General features: G+C 50.5%; 3 protein-coding genes across 10 annotated transcripts in view; 1 reads left to right on the forward strand and 2 right to left on the reverse strand.

Moving 5' to 3' along the window:
• The window catches only part of ush (u-shaped), a 64,341-nt gene extending 56,474 nt beyond the window's left edge, over positions 1–7,867 (forward strand). For 3 of the 5 annotated variants that reach the window (NM_001272902.1, NM_001272901.1, NM_001272899.1), the window contains 6 exons: positions 3,330–4,273; positions 4,344–4,738; positions 4,856–5,056; positions 5,170–6,556; positions 6,617–6,759; positions 6,825–7,839. In NM_001272902.1, the coding sequence (NP_001259831.1) occupies positions 3,330–4,273; positions 4,344–4,738; positions 4,856–5,056; positions 5,170–6,556; positions 6,617–6,759; positions 6,825–7,263 (3,509 nt within the window). In that variant the 3' untranslated portion in view covers positions 7,264–7,839. Of the gene's footprint in view, positions 1–3,329; positions 4,274–4,343; positions 4,739–4,855; positions 5,057–5,169; positions 6,557–6,616; positions 6,760–6,824 lie in introns of all 5 variants that reach the window. The other 2 variants (NM_057432.3, NM_001272900.1) reach the window with 1 other exon arrangement.
• A 38-nt stretch (positions 7,868–7,905) lies between these two features.
• lwr (lesswright) lies at positions 7,906–9,887 on the reverse strand. Of its 4 annotated transcripts, NM_001272904.1 has the most exons (3): positions 9,737–9,887; positions 9,016–9,657; positions 7,906–8,475 (listed from the first exon to the last, which is right to left on the reverse strand). In NM_001272904.1, exon 2 carries the CDS (start codon positions 9,552–9,554, stop codon positions 9,075–9,077), a length of 480 nt encoding a protein of 159 aa, NP_001259833.1. In that variant the 5' UTR covers positions 9,555–9,657; positions 9,737–9,887; the 3' UTR covers positions 7,906–8,475; positions 9,016–9,074. The 4 variants fall into 4 exon arrangements, with proteins under 4 accessions (NP_001259833.1, NP_722637.1, NP_001259834.1 ...); NM_164385.2 differs by lacking the exon at positions 7,906–8,475 and having other exon boundaries at positions 8,544–9,686; NM_001272905.1 differs by lacking the exon at positions 7,906–8,475 and having other exon boundaries at positions 8,700–9,653.
• Positions 9,888–10,092: 205 nt separating this feature from the next.
• Positions 10,093–11,960, reverse strand: Spp (Signal peptide peptidase). The gene is made up of 3 exons (NM_078720.3): positions 11,640–11,960; positions 10,723–11,573; positions 10,093–10,656 (listed from the first exon to the last, which is right to left on the reverse strand). The coding sequence occupies exons 1-3, from the start codon at positions 11,847–11,849 to the stop codon at positions 10,548–10,550; spliced, it is 1,170 nt and encodes a 389-aa protein (NP_523444.1). The 5' UTR covers positions 11,850–11,960; the 3' UTR covers positions 10,093–10,547.
• Between the last annotated feature and the right edge of the window lie 168 nt (positions 11,961–12,128).

The following is a 12,128-nucleotide window of genomic DNA, read 5'->3' on the forward strand; positions in this document are numbered from 1 at the left end:
ATTATTTACACGGACACACGGCGCAAAAACAGATCGGCTAAGACTTCTCCGCCTCATTTCTTCCTACTGGCCAAGTGTGAAGTGAAATGAAATTTGCGAACTTTGCGCTCTTTGCATTCGTTTCCCGGCCGCAGAGGGGCCTTCTTTTCCTTGATTAATAACAATTGATAAGCGCGGAGTTGGCCCAGAGCCCTGGCTGCATCCCCGAGCTGCTGATGGCGTTGATTACCCGTGCCAAGTCCCGTAGTCCCAGGTCCCAGGTCTGCAGTCTGCACTTGGAATCGCAGCCTCAGCCCCGGAAACCCAAGGCAAGGTGGCAAAATTTTCGCGCGAAAATGAAGATTTCTCTTATCACAATTGGCAGCTGCAGACGTTTCCCCCGTTGCTTTTTTCGTTTTGGGCTCCTCACTCACGTTTTTCAATTTCTGTTCTCCCCTCCCCCTCAAAAAATCCCGATCATCGATAGCGACTGCAGAAATTTGTTTAATTATGCTCCATTTGGGGGTTTCGGAGACAGTAGTTCCCGCTCATTTTGTCTGACTAATGAGTAAGTGGGTGCCACCAGGCAGAAAATGTTTTACCATTGGCAGTGATCCAGGTGAATATTTAAAGGCGAACATTGCCACAAATGTGATTATTGAATTAAAAGAAGTAACGTTTTGTGTTCAGGTTTAAATCCCAAACACTATAAATACGCCCGCGTACCTAGCTGCATCCAGCGACCTCTATGTGCTGACCCAGCCAGACGCACTGGCGACTTGCTCCCGAGATCCTAGGCACCTTTGATTCGTTCCCTCGTTGGCCAACATCTTCGGAAAGATCCCTACCAGGGATTGCCAGTTTCGTTTTCGGGTTAACTGACCCCGAAACGATTAGCAGCGACGGCGGTCCGCGGGTTGAAAGCCAGCGACAAATGAACAAAGGGTCGATCCTGGGGATCTGCTCCTTCATTTGGCTCCCCTCCATCTCTTTTCCTGGCCGAGATCGGGACCTGGGCCAAATTGTTCGATTGTTTATGGCTGCCAACAACGCCCACCGAGTGAAGTTGCCAAGTGAGAAACCAGCAACAATCATCTGGCGGCTGATAAAGTGCCAGGTATCCCCGGCCCACATGCACCACCTTCCCTCACCTCTCCTCCCTGTATGTTTTTGTTGTGTCGCTTATCGGCGAGGATCGATCGCAGCTCCAGCAAGAAGAAGAGAAGAGAAGAGTAGAGAGACCTGACGCTGAAGACGGCGGCGAGCTGATTTAACAAATTGATAAACAATTGTTGGCGTTGGCCGCAGGGAGGGGAGATGCGCGGAGATGCCCGGGGAATCCCCCCTCGCCATCCACACAAAAGGTGTGTGGGGCGGCGTAACGTTACGAAATGGCTAAACAAACGATCGCCCGATCGCAATTTCAGCGAAGACGGCTTGTTCCCAGATCCCAAATCGATTTCGTATGCGAATGCGAATGCGTAGCCTTGAAATTCCGTACACTTGGGCATACAACTGTGAAAGGTCTTTCATACTAAAATAGTATTTTTAATATAATATTGTTGAAATAATATAAAAAGCCATACACATTTCAAATAGATTCGTTTGGTTTGAGAAATCGAAATAACTATGTGTATTTCTCCATTTGAAACCGCCTAATCTGAAGGTTTGCAATAGGTTTTGGTGCTCAGAACCGAATCCGCACAACAATGGAAAAGAGGAAAGGGTGTTGGGATGGCACTCGCGAAACAATCGCTGGTGGAGATCTGCTCCACCAACTGGTGAACCGCCGCGCTGAGAGATCCCGGCCCGGTCTAATCCTCGGCGGCAGAGGCAGCTGTCGCTGGGGGCAGAGCTAGGGACTCCGAGCCAAGAGCTGGGCACCCAAGTCAGAGCTACAGCCGAGACCCAGCCAAAAGCCATTGTTAGCTGTTAGTCTCCCGTTCGCACTCTATCGGCGCTCGGCCATCTCCCTGCCCTTCTCCTCGCGGAGGCCTCTTCAGCCCGGACAAAACACTTTACGTGTGCGGCTTATCGCCACCCAATCGAAGGCAATAAATATCTTACAAATAAGCAGAATGCCTCGGAATGCCAGCAGAGCCCTTTATTTTTGGAGGGGCAGGGTGAAGCGATTCTTCTAACCGATTGCTCACGTGCAGAATTGTGTGAATTCGTGAAAAATCGACGGCGGCAATTAGGGCGGGCCGTCAATAGTTTGGCAACAGTTGCAACATTTGTTGCAGTGGCAGTGGCAGCGGCAGCGGCAGCGGCATCACAAACAGCAGCAGTCAAAAGACTCAGGCAACAAACTTGGTCTGCACAGCGAGAAATTTGGGATTGCTTTCAAAACATTGCTGTTTCGTCTAATAATACGAATATATCAAATGTTTCTCTCATGGGCTTATTCGGGAAATGAATGACTTTAAAACTAACTACTAAACGATTTTCTGTGTATAAGTCTCTCTTGTTTTCTCTACTTGTCGGAGTCGCTCTGGATGTGCTGACATTTCAATAGCCATCAATTGACAGGTCAACGCGCATCCTCTCCAGTCTCCCATCCTCAAAGGAAATCCATGGACGAGGGAGGACTCCAGAAGGGGGACATTTGGGAGCTGGAGCCCGCACGAGCAGGGTAAATGTTCGCTCCGGTCGAGATGTCGAATTTCTGGCGAAGCGAGATGCAAACTGCAAACTGCGACGCTTATCCGGCGACTCCATCTGCATGCCATGTGTGTGCCATGTCCACGTCCACTTCCACTGTCCGCCGCCATAATCTCGGCCAGCATCGCCGTTGGTCGTTATAATATTTCGCCGTGGCCAAAACAGAAACAAATCAGATGTCAGTTCGGGATTCTGGCCAACTTCGAACTTTTGCAGCGATCCGCGGGGCCTAATCATCAGTGACCACCATGGGCTTTTCTTTTCCCCTGCCCATCTCCTTCCATTTCCACCAGCGTTTTCCACGTAAGAGATGGCCACAGTGGATAAACTGCCCCTGCTGCTCCTCCTATGCAGCCTATGCAGCCTATGCAACCGACTGCTGTCGCATTGTTTTCACAGCTCTGACCACTGACAATTTGTTCGATAATAATTGCCAAACCAGCTGTCTGACACATAGATTCCTCATGGGCAGCGGATGCAAGAGATAGGATGCCGCTGTTGCGGATTCCGCGAAGCCAATTTGAGGCACTAAACTGCCATGTAACTGTCTGACCCCGAAGCAAATTCTCATTCTTGCTTGAGATAAAAATTGTGTATAAAATCCATTTGTACACATTTAGTTTAAGTCGTTCTTTATTCTACTTATGGATAATAACTAATATTGATATATTTGTTCTAATTCTTTGCAGATTCCAAAGATCTGAGTGCTCAGGATATAGGCGAGCAGAAGCAGCAGCAAATGGAGGACCAGTTGGAGGATCAGTTGAACGATTCCAGAGACCCCCAAAACAACAATAACAATATCGATGACGACGCTGATGAAGATGCTGAGTTCGAGGAGCCAGAAAAGGCCAATCCCCAACAGGATCAGGATTTGGGAGAGACAGAGATGGAACAGGAACACGATCTTCAGCAGGAGGATCTTCAGCAGGAACTGCCTGCAAACAGCCCAAGCACTCCGCCCAGGAGTCCCAGCTCTCCCCAGCTGATTCCCAAGCTGGAACAGCCCGCTACGCCGCCCTCGGAGCCAGAAGCCTCTCCGTGCCCCTCACCCTCACCATGTCCCACGCCCAAGTACCCCAAAGTGCGTCTGAATGCGCTCCTGGCCTCAGATCCTGCCCTTAAGCCAGATGCCAAGGAGCTGACCCTGCCGGACTCTCGTCTCCTGGCTCCTCCGCCGCTCGTCAAGCCGGACACGCAAGCGCAACCGGAGGTAGCAGAACCTCTGCTAAAACCAGCCAGATTTATGTGCCTGCCCTGTGGGATTGCATTCAGTTCGCCCTCAACTCTGGAGGCCCATCAAGCCTACTATTGCTCTCATAGAATTAAGGACACGGACGAGGCTGGCAGTGATAAGTCAGGGGCAGGAGGATCGGGAGCCACAGCTGGCGATGCAGCAGGGTTGACCGGAGGCTCCACCGAGCCACCAGCCAAAATGGCCAGGACAGGAAAGCAATATGGCTGCACCCAGTGCTCCTACAGCGCGGATAAGAAGGTATCCCTAAATCGCCACATGCGCATGCACCAGACTTCGCCAGCAGCTCCCACACTGGCCGGCTTGCCAAGTCTTCTCCAGAACGGAATAGCGCCGCCGGGAGTTACGCCCAATCCGATGGAGGATAGCTCTAGTCAAGTGAGTAAAGTGTTGAGGTGCCAGTTGCCCCTGGAGTCGCAAGCTAATGATAAACAAATCCCCTCCACAGCAAACCGATCGCTACTGCAGCCACTGTGATATCCGGTTCAACAACATCAAGACCTATCGAGCGCACAAACAACACTACTGCAGTTCGCGGCGACCAGAGGGACAGCTCACGCCCAAGCCAGACGCCTCTCCGGGAGCAGGTTCCGGACCGGGTTCCGCAGGCGGATCCATAGGAGTATCAGCCCAGGCGGCTACGCCCGGCAAGCTGAGTCCGCAGGCAAGGAACAAGACTCCGACTCCCGCAATGGTCGCCGTCGCAGCTGCAGCAGCGGCTGCCGCTGCCTCCCTCCAGGCCACGCCGCATTCGCATCCACCTTTCCTGGCACTGCCCACCCACCCGATCATAATTGTGCCCTGCTCGCTGATCCGTGCAGCTAGCTTTATTCCAGGCCCACTGTAAGTTCCCAGGAGAAAAATCCCTAAATTGCATCCAGTTGCGTTTGAGGATGGCTTTGAAACAATGTATATAAAATAATTAGGTATTTGACTGAACTATTACATTTTTATGTGCAGGCCCACGCCGAACTCGGGAATCGTGAATCCTGAAACCACCTGTTTTACCGTGGACAACGGAACGATTAAACCACTGGCCACTGCCCTAGTTGGCGCCACCTTAGAACCCGAACGCCCTTCAGCTCCATCATCTGCTGCTGAGGCCACAGAAGCCAAGAGTAGTCCTCCGGAGCCCAAGCGAAAAGAGGCAGGGTTAACTAGGTTAGTTCCTAAATATTTGTGATTCACGCATCAGATAAAAGTTATTACTATGGCTAGACTCCCCTGATGATGAAAACCACTGAATAACGCATACTCTTTTTTACTACCTTCAGAGAATCTGCGCCTCTCGATCTCTCGCTGCGTCGATCGCCAATCACCCTGAATTCACTGAGCTTGCGTCAGCGCCAACTGCGGAATGCTCTCTTAGATGTGGAAGAAGTACTCCTTGCCGGCGTAGGAACCGGCAAGGAGAACGTTGAGACTCCGAGAGGAGGTGGAAGTGTGACTCCCGAGCAAATCGTTTGCGCTCCCTCCCTGCCGAGCAGTCCTTCGATGAGTCCCTCGCCCAAAAGACGAGCCATCAGTCCACGCAGTTCCGGGGCTGGTAGCGCCTCCTCCATGTCACCACCTGGTCTCAATGTGGCTGTTCCCCATCTGCTCGACATGCGCTCCATGCTACCTGCGGACTTTGGACTCTCCGAGTCGCTGTTGGCCAAAACCAACCCGGAACTGGCTCTGAAACTGGCGGCGGCAGCGGCCGCAGCTGCTGTGGCGGGCAGTAGTGGAGCAGCAGCCTTCCCGCCCGCTTCTCTTCCTGCCCAAACTAGTAGTGGGAATCCGGGTAGTGGAGGATCGGCAGGTGGCGCCCAGCAGCCTCAGATCTATGTGAAAAAGGGCGTGTCCAAGTGCATGGAGTGCAATATTGTGTTTTGCAAGTATGAGAACTACTTGGCACACAAACAGCATTATTGCTCGGCAAGAAGCCAAGAAGGTGCGAGTGAAGTGGATGTCAAGTCGGCCGTTTCACCATCCATCGCTGGAGCAGGAGGACTGGGAGCCGGAGCTGCAGAGGCTGCTTCGTCGGTGGAAACCACACCGGTGGCATATCAACAGTTGATCTGCGCCGCCTGCGGAATTAAGTACACTTCCCTGGACAACCTGCGAGCCCATCAGAACTACTATTGCCCCAAGGGAGGAGCAGTTGCTGCCCCTGCCGCGACGCCCACGGATCCTGGCCAACTGGGCATGCCAAAGGAGAAGTGCGGAAAGTGCAAGACATTGCATGAAATTGGTCTGCCTTGTCCACCACCCGTTGCGAATCCTCTCGCAGCGCCGACAGTCAATCCGCAACCCGCCACCAATAGTCTGAACAAGTGTCCTGTTTGCGGGGTAGTGAGTCCCACAGCAGCACTGGCCAAGAAACACATGGAGATGCACGGAACAGTAAAGGCATACCGCTGCAGCATCTGCCAGTACAAGGGGAACACTCTTCGCGGCATGCGCACCCACATTCGAACCCATTTCGACAAGAAGACTAGCGACGTAAACGAGGAGCTATACATGACCTGCATCTTTGAAGAGGATGCTAGCGCGCTGAGTCAGGAACTGGTTACTCCAACAGGGGCATCTACCACAACTGGACACGATTCCATGGATCATCCCTCGCAGATGTTCAACTGTGATTACTGCAACTATGTCTCCACCTACAAGGGCAATGTGGTGCGTACTCCTTTTTATTGCTGCCAGACCAAAGAACTCACTATAGCTTTTTCCTTACAGCTGCGCCACATGAAGCTGATGCATCCCCATGTGGCCATCAACTCTCCCTCCATTTCCCCCGACACCAGAGATCAAGATGTGACTTCCAACCCCACTACCAACCAACACTCGAATTCCGATGTATCCAACGGTGAAGCACCCAGGTAAGGATGACAGGAAATTATCTACATTCTTATTACTATATCTTCTCTAACTTCCTCGTCCACAGTTTCCACATTAAATCGGAGCCTCTGGATCCACCACCGACTGTGAATCTGGTGCACGAGAACAACAACTCCCCGATCGCCACGCCACATATTAAGGCTGAGCCAATCGAAGTCGGAGCGGATGCTGCGCCCGGCGGGCTGGTTCCGCCGATGACTTCTCCGCTGGGAAACAGCAGCAGCGTGGCTGCCGCAGCAGCTGCCGCCGCCGAGGTGATGAAGAAGTACTGCTCAACCTGTGACATATCCTTCAATTACGTGAAGACCTACCTGGCTCACAAGCAGTTCTACTGCAAAAACAAGCCCATTCGCCCCGAGGCCAGCGACAGCCCCAGTCCGAATCACCTGGGCGGAGGCGTTGCCGTGGGCCTGGGCATTGGCGGCCTGGTCGGCGGACACGGCCAGCAGAAGAACAAGGAAAACCTGCAGGAGGCGGCCATTTGAGAAAGCCAGCTGCGGTGGGAGGCGCAGCGCAAGCAGCTTGAGTGGTATTACACGTGCTTCTAAGCAGCAGCCCAACCCAATCGAAACTAATCGAATCCTAGCCTCCTTTAAAAATGTACACTATCCAAACCGCAACCAACCATCGACGACAGTATTCCCGGAAAATCTCCCGTCGCTGCCCTCCACTTCCAACTCCATTTGGGGACTGACTCCTTCGACTTACCGATCGATAGAAGTAGATATATACATCGTACTCCCGTACATATACAGTACACCTAAAGGAATAACACATAGATACTTAGGTACATTAATTTAGGCGCATACCCATTAAGTGGGAACCATGACATATAATGCATGCCAAAGCTTACCACTTAGACAGAAATTAAATTGAGGGCGAGAAACTACAAGTTTGCAATGGTCTGCGGAGTAGAAGGAGGCGAAGTATTCCAATGTAGATCCAATACTATAATGTAAATTACTCGCTGTTCCCCATAAAGCGAGCAATTCTAACTGTGTAATTTAAATGAGTACATTATTTATTAAGTGTGTGCGACAATAAAAGTAATTAATTTATTCAATATAAAATATAGTGAAATTAGTAACTAAACGACATTTTACATTTTTGAATTCAACGAACGATTTGAGTGCTGCCAGATTAGCGAAAAATGTTATGACGACATAGTTGCCAGATTGATTAAAATATTGTCAAACATCGGACATATTACCGGATCAATAGAAAAATATTGTGGCATCCCTAATAAAAGAACCGTTAGATTAGACCAGGCATCAGATAGATCAGCTGATCGTTGGTAGCCTACTAGAAGTTCTGTTCGCCTGGTACTCAGAATAGAGCATGCCCACCAAAACCAAGACTTTGGGAATCCTGGCGGTTGTTTTAAAAACACCTTTCCACGCTTATGCTTCCCTGGTAATTCAGTTCGAAATATATGAGCATCCTCGGGAAAAATAATAAATTCAGCTGTCAGTATGCCGGATTCCCCAGACTGAAGTACCAGGCGAACACAAATCTCAGTAGGTGTTTTAACTGGGCATTTTTCAATATGGCGGCCTCGTTGGAAATGAACCGTTAGCTGGAAGCATTGCTATATCAGCAGCGAATGCTACCAGATCAGCCAAAAATTATGCATAGTAATGTTGGCGGACTTGCCAGATCAGCTGAAATAGTTGGGAAATGTGACCAGCTTCAAATGCCTAAAAATCAAATAAAATATAAAGGTAAAAATGGACTGAACAAGTTTTTAAATAAAATGCTTAAATTTAAAAATAGTCATGTTACTTAAATAATAAGCAAAAGGAAGAACTTTATATGGAATAATTCAAGCACTAAATCCAGCTGTACGGCTACTGACGACCAACAAGTGCTCGACTGCACATTTGCTGGGAAATCCTTTCCGCTTTAAAATGCATAAGCTTTTACAACTAATAAATTTTTATTGAAATTACATAGGTTTGTACGTAGTACTCGCGATACAAAATAGCCCGTAGAATAATCGGCACCTGCACCCAGAATGGAAGCTGAAAAGAGCGTCGAATTCTGGGTGCCACGTGGCCACTTTGGGCCTCATCGAAAAATTACAGGACTTATTTGTATTTATTCAGATGGTACATGCTGGTAATTAAGCAAGTGCAGAACATTAAAAAATTAGATGCTTCGGGCCGCGGGGGCTATCCAAAATTAGTCGATTCTTTAAAAGTAAGTAGACGTGGAGAGCATTCCAAACAAACGCTTACCGGCTAGATGTGTGTATTTGTTAATGTCTATGTGGTAAAGGTGGTTGGCAGGAGCCCGACTACTCAGTGGCCGCCATGGCGCGGGCCTGGGCACGCACGCGCTTCTCGTACTCCAGTCGGTTCTGGCAGTAGATGGTGTAGGCCTCCGCCTGGGCTGGGTCCTTGATGTTCGGCTCGTTGAGCAGGTCCTGGATGCCCAGCAGGATTTGCTTGATGGTGATGGCGGGGCGCCAGTCCTTCTCCTCGTCCAGCAGCGACAGGCAAACAGTGCCCGAGGGATAGACGTTCGGGTGGAACAGCGGCGGTTCGAACTTGCACTTGGGCGGCGAGGTGGGGTAGTCGTCCTTGAAGATCATGCGCAGCTTGTAGAGCCCGCCCTCCCAGGGGGTGGACTTCTTGCCGGGAATGGCGCACTCCCAGATCATCAGGTTGAGGGTGCCGTCAGGGTTCTTGGCGGGTCGTGCGACGAACCCGAATGGGTGATCCTTGCGCCAGGCCTTGCGCTCCTCCCCCAATCGTGTAATAGCAATGCCGGACATGGTCGTCGCTGCTTGCTCGCTTCTCTACTGCCGCCCGAACGTGTCCTCGAGTCCTGGATTTCCGCTAGCAGTCCCACTTGGCCTTTTTTGCACGCGCGTCTGTCTGCGAATGTGTGTGTGTGGGTAAGTGGCCTACGAGGGGCTTTGTCGCCTTTTGGCGCGCTAAGTGCAAGAGCACCTACCTCTCTGTTCGTCCTTGCGTCTCCAGTGGTTCCAAGCAAATTAATTATTTGCAATCGCGGGGGGAACTCGCGCTTTTCGCAATTTTTACCGCAATTTTTCAGGAATGAACGCTTGTGCTCGCTAAAGGTATAAGTTTTTCTACACAAAGGGTCTCACTATGCGGTTATCGATATTTAGTGTGGCCGTGGATAAACAGTGGTATTAAAATACTGACTTTTTCAAAGCACTTTTGTATTATGTTTTAAATTTAAAAATTCTTTGGATTTTGGTAAGCTCAACTTAAAATGTATTAGGTTTTTCTCTTAAGCCGTTACATTCCTAAAAACCCTCTACTCAATACAAAACTAGTTTAATTAAACGTTAGAATTAAAATTTATTCGCATTACTGTTTACACAAATTACTGCATTAGTTTTAAGAAATGCAATGTAGAATTCGTAGTCAAAATTGCACTGTTTACAAAAATTGGAATATATTTGTATCTAAACTGTTCTTAAACATATAAGCCTCCTGTGCGGAGCCACAGAAATATTTGAAATACATATTTAAATTGATTGCGGTAAAAAAGTCGAGGGAACATTTTCTACAATTGTAACCTAACCGAACTAAATAAGATTGTTGTGCCTGGCCAAGGAACGTACATAACTAACTCAGTAAGTGAATCGTCTTTTGTAGCGGTGTTAGTCCATATGAGCTATGGACTGCGGTAGATGGAGAAGCCATATCGAAACGAAAGGGAGCTTGGCTAGCTGCAGAAGACATTTACGATGGAACGAGTGGGGATGTTGTTCGGATGTTGCGTCCTCCCGGCTCTACTTGCCCTTTTTCGACTCCTTCTTTTTGCTGCCGGACGAGCTGACGCCCTCGTCCTTCTCCTTCTTCTCCTTCTTTTCGGGCTTCTCCTCGGGATGATCTTCATAGCTGCAGTGGGGGCGAGAATGAGTTAGTTTAGTTTCAAGTCGAGCGCCCAGCGCAGTCCACACTTACGCAAAGAGCACCTTCAGCTCGCCGCGGATGAGGGCCACCAGGAGGGGCGTGCCCATGCAGGCTGGCACCAGGTAGAGCAGAGCCGGCTGCGCATGCTTGAACACATGCATCACGAAGATGGTGGCCAGCAGGCCAAGGAAGTAGGCAATCAGCGTGGAGTAGAAGTAGATGCGCGTCTTGCGCTTCTTGCTGTCGTCGAAGCGCAGCAGCAGAGCGATGAAGATGCCCGGAATAACGATGTCGCCTAGTCCCAGCATTGCGAAGTTCGAGGCGTTCAGGCCGTTCTCGATCAGGTCCTGGGGGAACACTAGCTTGATGGGCGCCTCGAAGCTCTTGGCCACGGTGACCATCACGTTGGTGCCGAATACCCAGAAGATGTCGTAGAAGAACAGGCCGCTCAGCAAGATGACGCCCGTGACGAAGTTGTTCAGGTGCAGCATCTCCACGCCGTTGATGGCGAAGGCCAGACCGAACAGATTGTTGGCGATCCAGTGCTTCTTGAGCAGGTACCACACTCCGATCGCCGAGGAGATCACCAGGCAGACAATGTCGTGCGTGGAGAACTTGTAGTTAACGATGTCTTCCTTGTGCTTGCCCTCCCCCTTAGTGAACAGGATGTGGAAGGGCACCTTCGGCACGGCGGCGGGCATCAGCGAGTTGATCACCGGACTGAGCAGGTGCGCCAGAGCAATAACTCCCAGCACGAAGAAGTAGCCGGTGAGCAGGTAGTTGATGTGCACCTTCTGGAAGATCTTGAAGAACAGGTACAGCCCGAAGAGGGCTGCCGACGCGATCAGCGGGAAGTACATGGCGTCTTTCTTGGTCATCGTGTCCGCCTTCTCGCCCGTTGACTGCAGGGAGTGGGAATTACGGGAAACATGTTAATGCAGCTTCCGGGCTGAGTCTGCTTCACATACCTTCTTCAGCTTGTGCAGCTTCACGGAGCGGATGGAGCCGAAGATGATGGGCAGCATGGCCATCACCACCAGGCTGCTGTAGGCCACCGCCATGCCCTCCGGAGTCGAGGGCTTCTTCTCGCCCGGCGCCGACTCGTTCTTCGGCGCGTTCACATTCTCGATGATGCCCTTCAGCACCTCCTTAACGGTTCCGATGACTTCCTCCGCCATGCTGTGCTGTCCAATCCAATCCGTTCCTGAAAATCGCCGGCTTGCGGGGGTGAAAAGCGAAATGACACGCAGCAGCACACGTCAACAATCTGTGTTATCGGTACCGCTGGTCATCGTCTGGGCCTATCGGACGCACCGCAGTATACCAAAAATATACCACCCTCTGTGGTGGGGTCGCACCGCCACCAAACTCCCGAAAAATATACCAAAACGGTTGAGATTCAAAACTGATAAATCTGATTTGAAATTAGTGAATCCCGAACTTAGTTTGTGAAAACC

Source organism: Drosophila melanogaster, chromosome 2L, assembly GCF_000001215.4.
Source record: "Drosophila melanogaster chromosome 2L".
In the NCBI taxonomy this organism is placed as follows: domain Eukaryota; kingdom Metazoa; phylum Arthropoda; class Insecta; order Diptera; family Drosophilidae; genus Drosophila; species Drosophila melanogaster.

What these genes read in the sequence shown, in the direction of transcription:
- Spp (NM_078720.3), bottom strand. Translation starts at nt 11,849, where the DNA reads ATGGCGGAGGAAGTCATCGGAACCGTTAAGGAGGTGCTGAAGGGCATC. An exon ending in AGCTGCACAAGCTGAAGAAG is followed by an intron (nt 11,574 to 11,639) that starts GTATGTGAAGCA and finishes CACTCCCTGCAG; the next exon opens with TCAACGGGCGAGAAGGCGGA. An exon ending in GAGCTGAAGGTGCTCTTTGC is followed by an intron (nt 10,657 to 10,722) that starts GTAAGTGTGGAC and finishes CCCCCACTGCAG; the next exon opens with CTATGAAGATCATCCCGAGG.
- lwr (NM_001272904.1), bottom strand. Translation starts at nt 9,554, where the DNA reads ATGTCCGGCATTGCTATTACACGATTGGGGGAGGAGCGCAAGGCCTGG.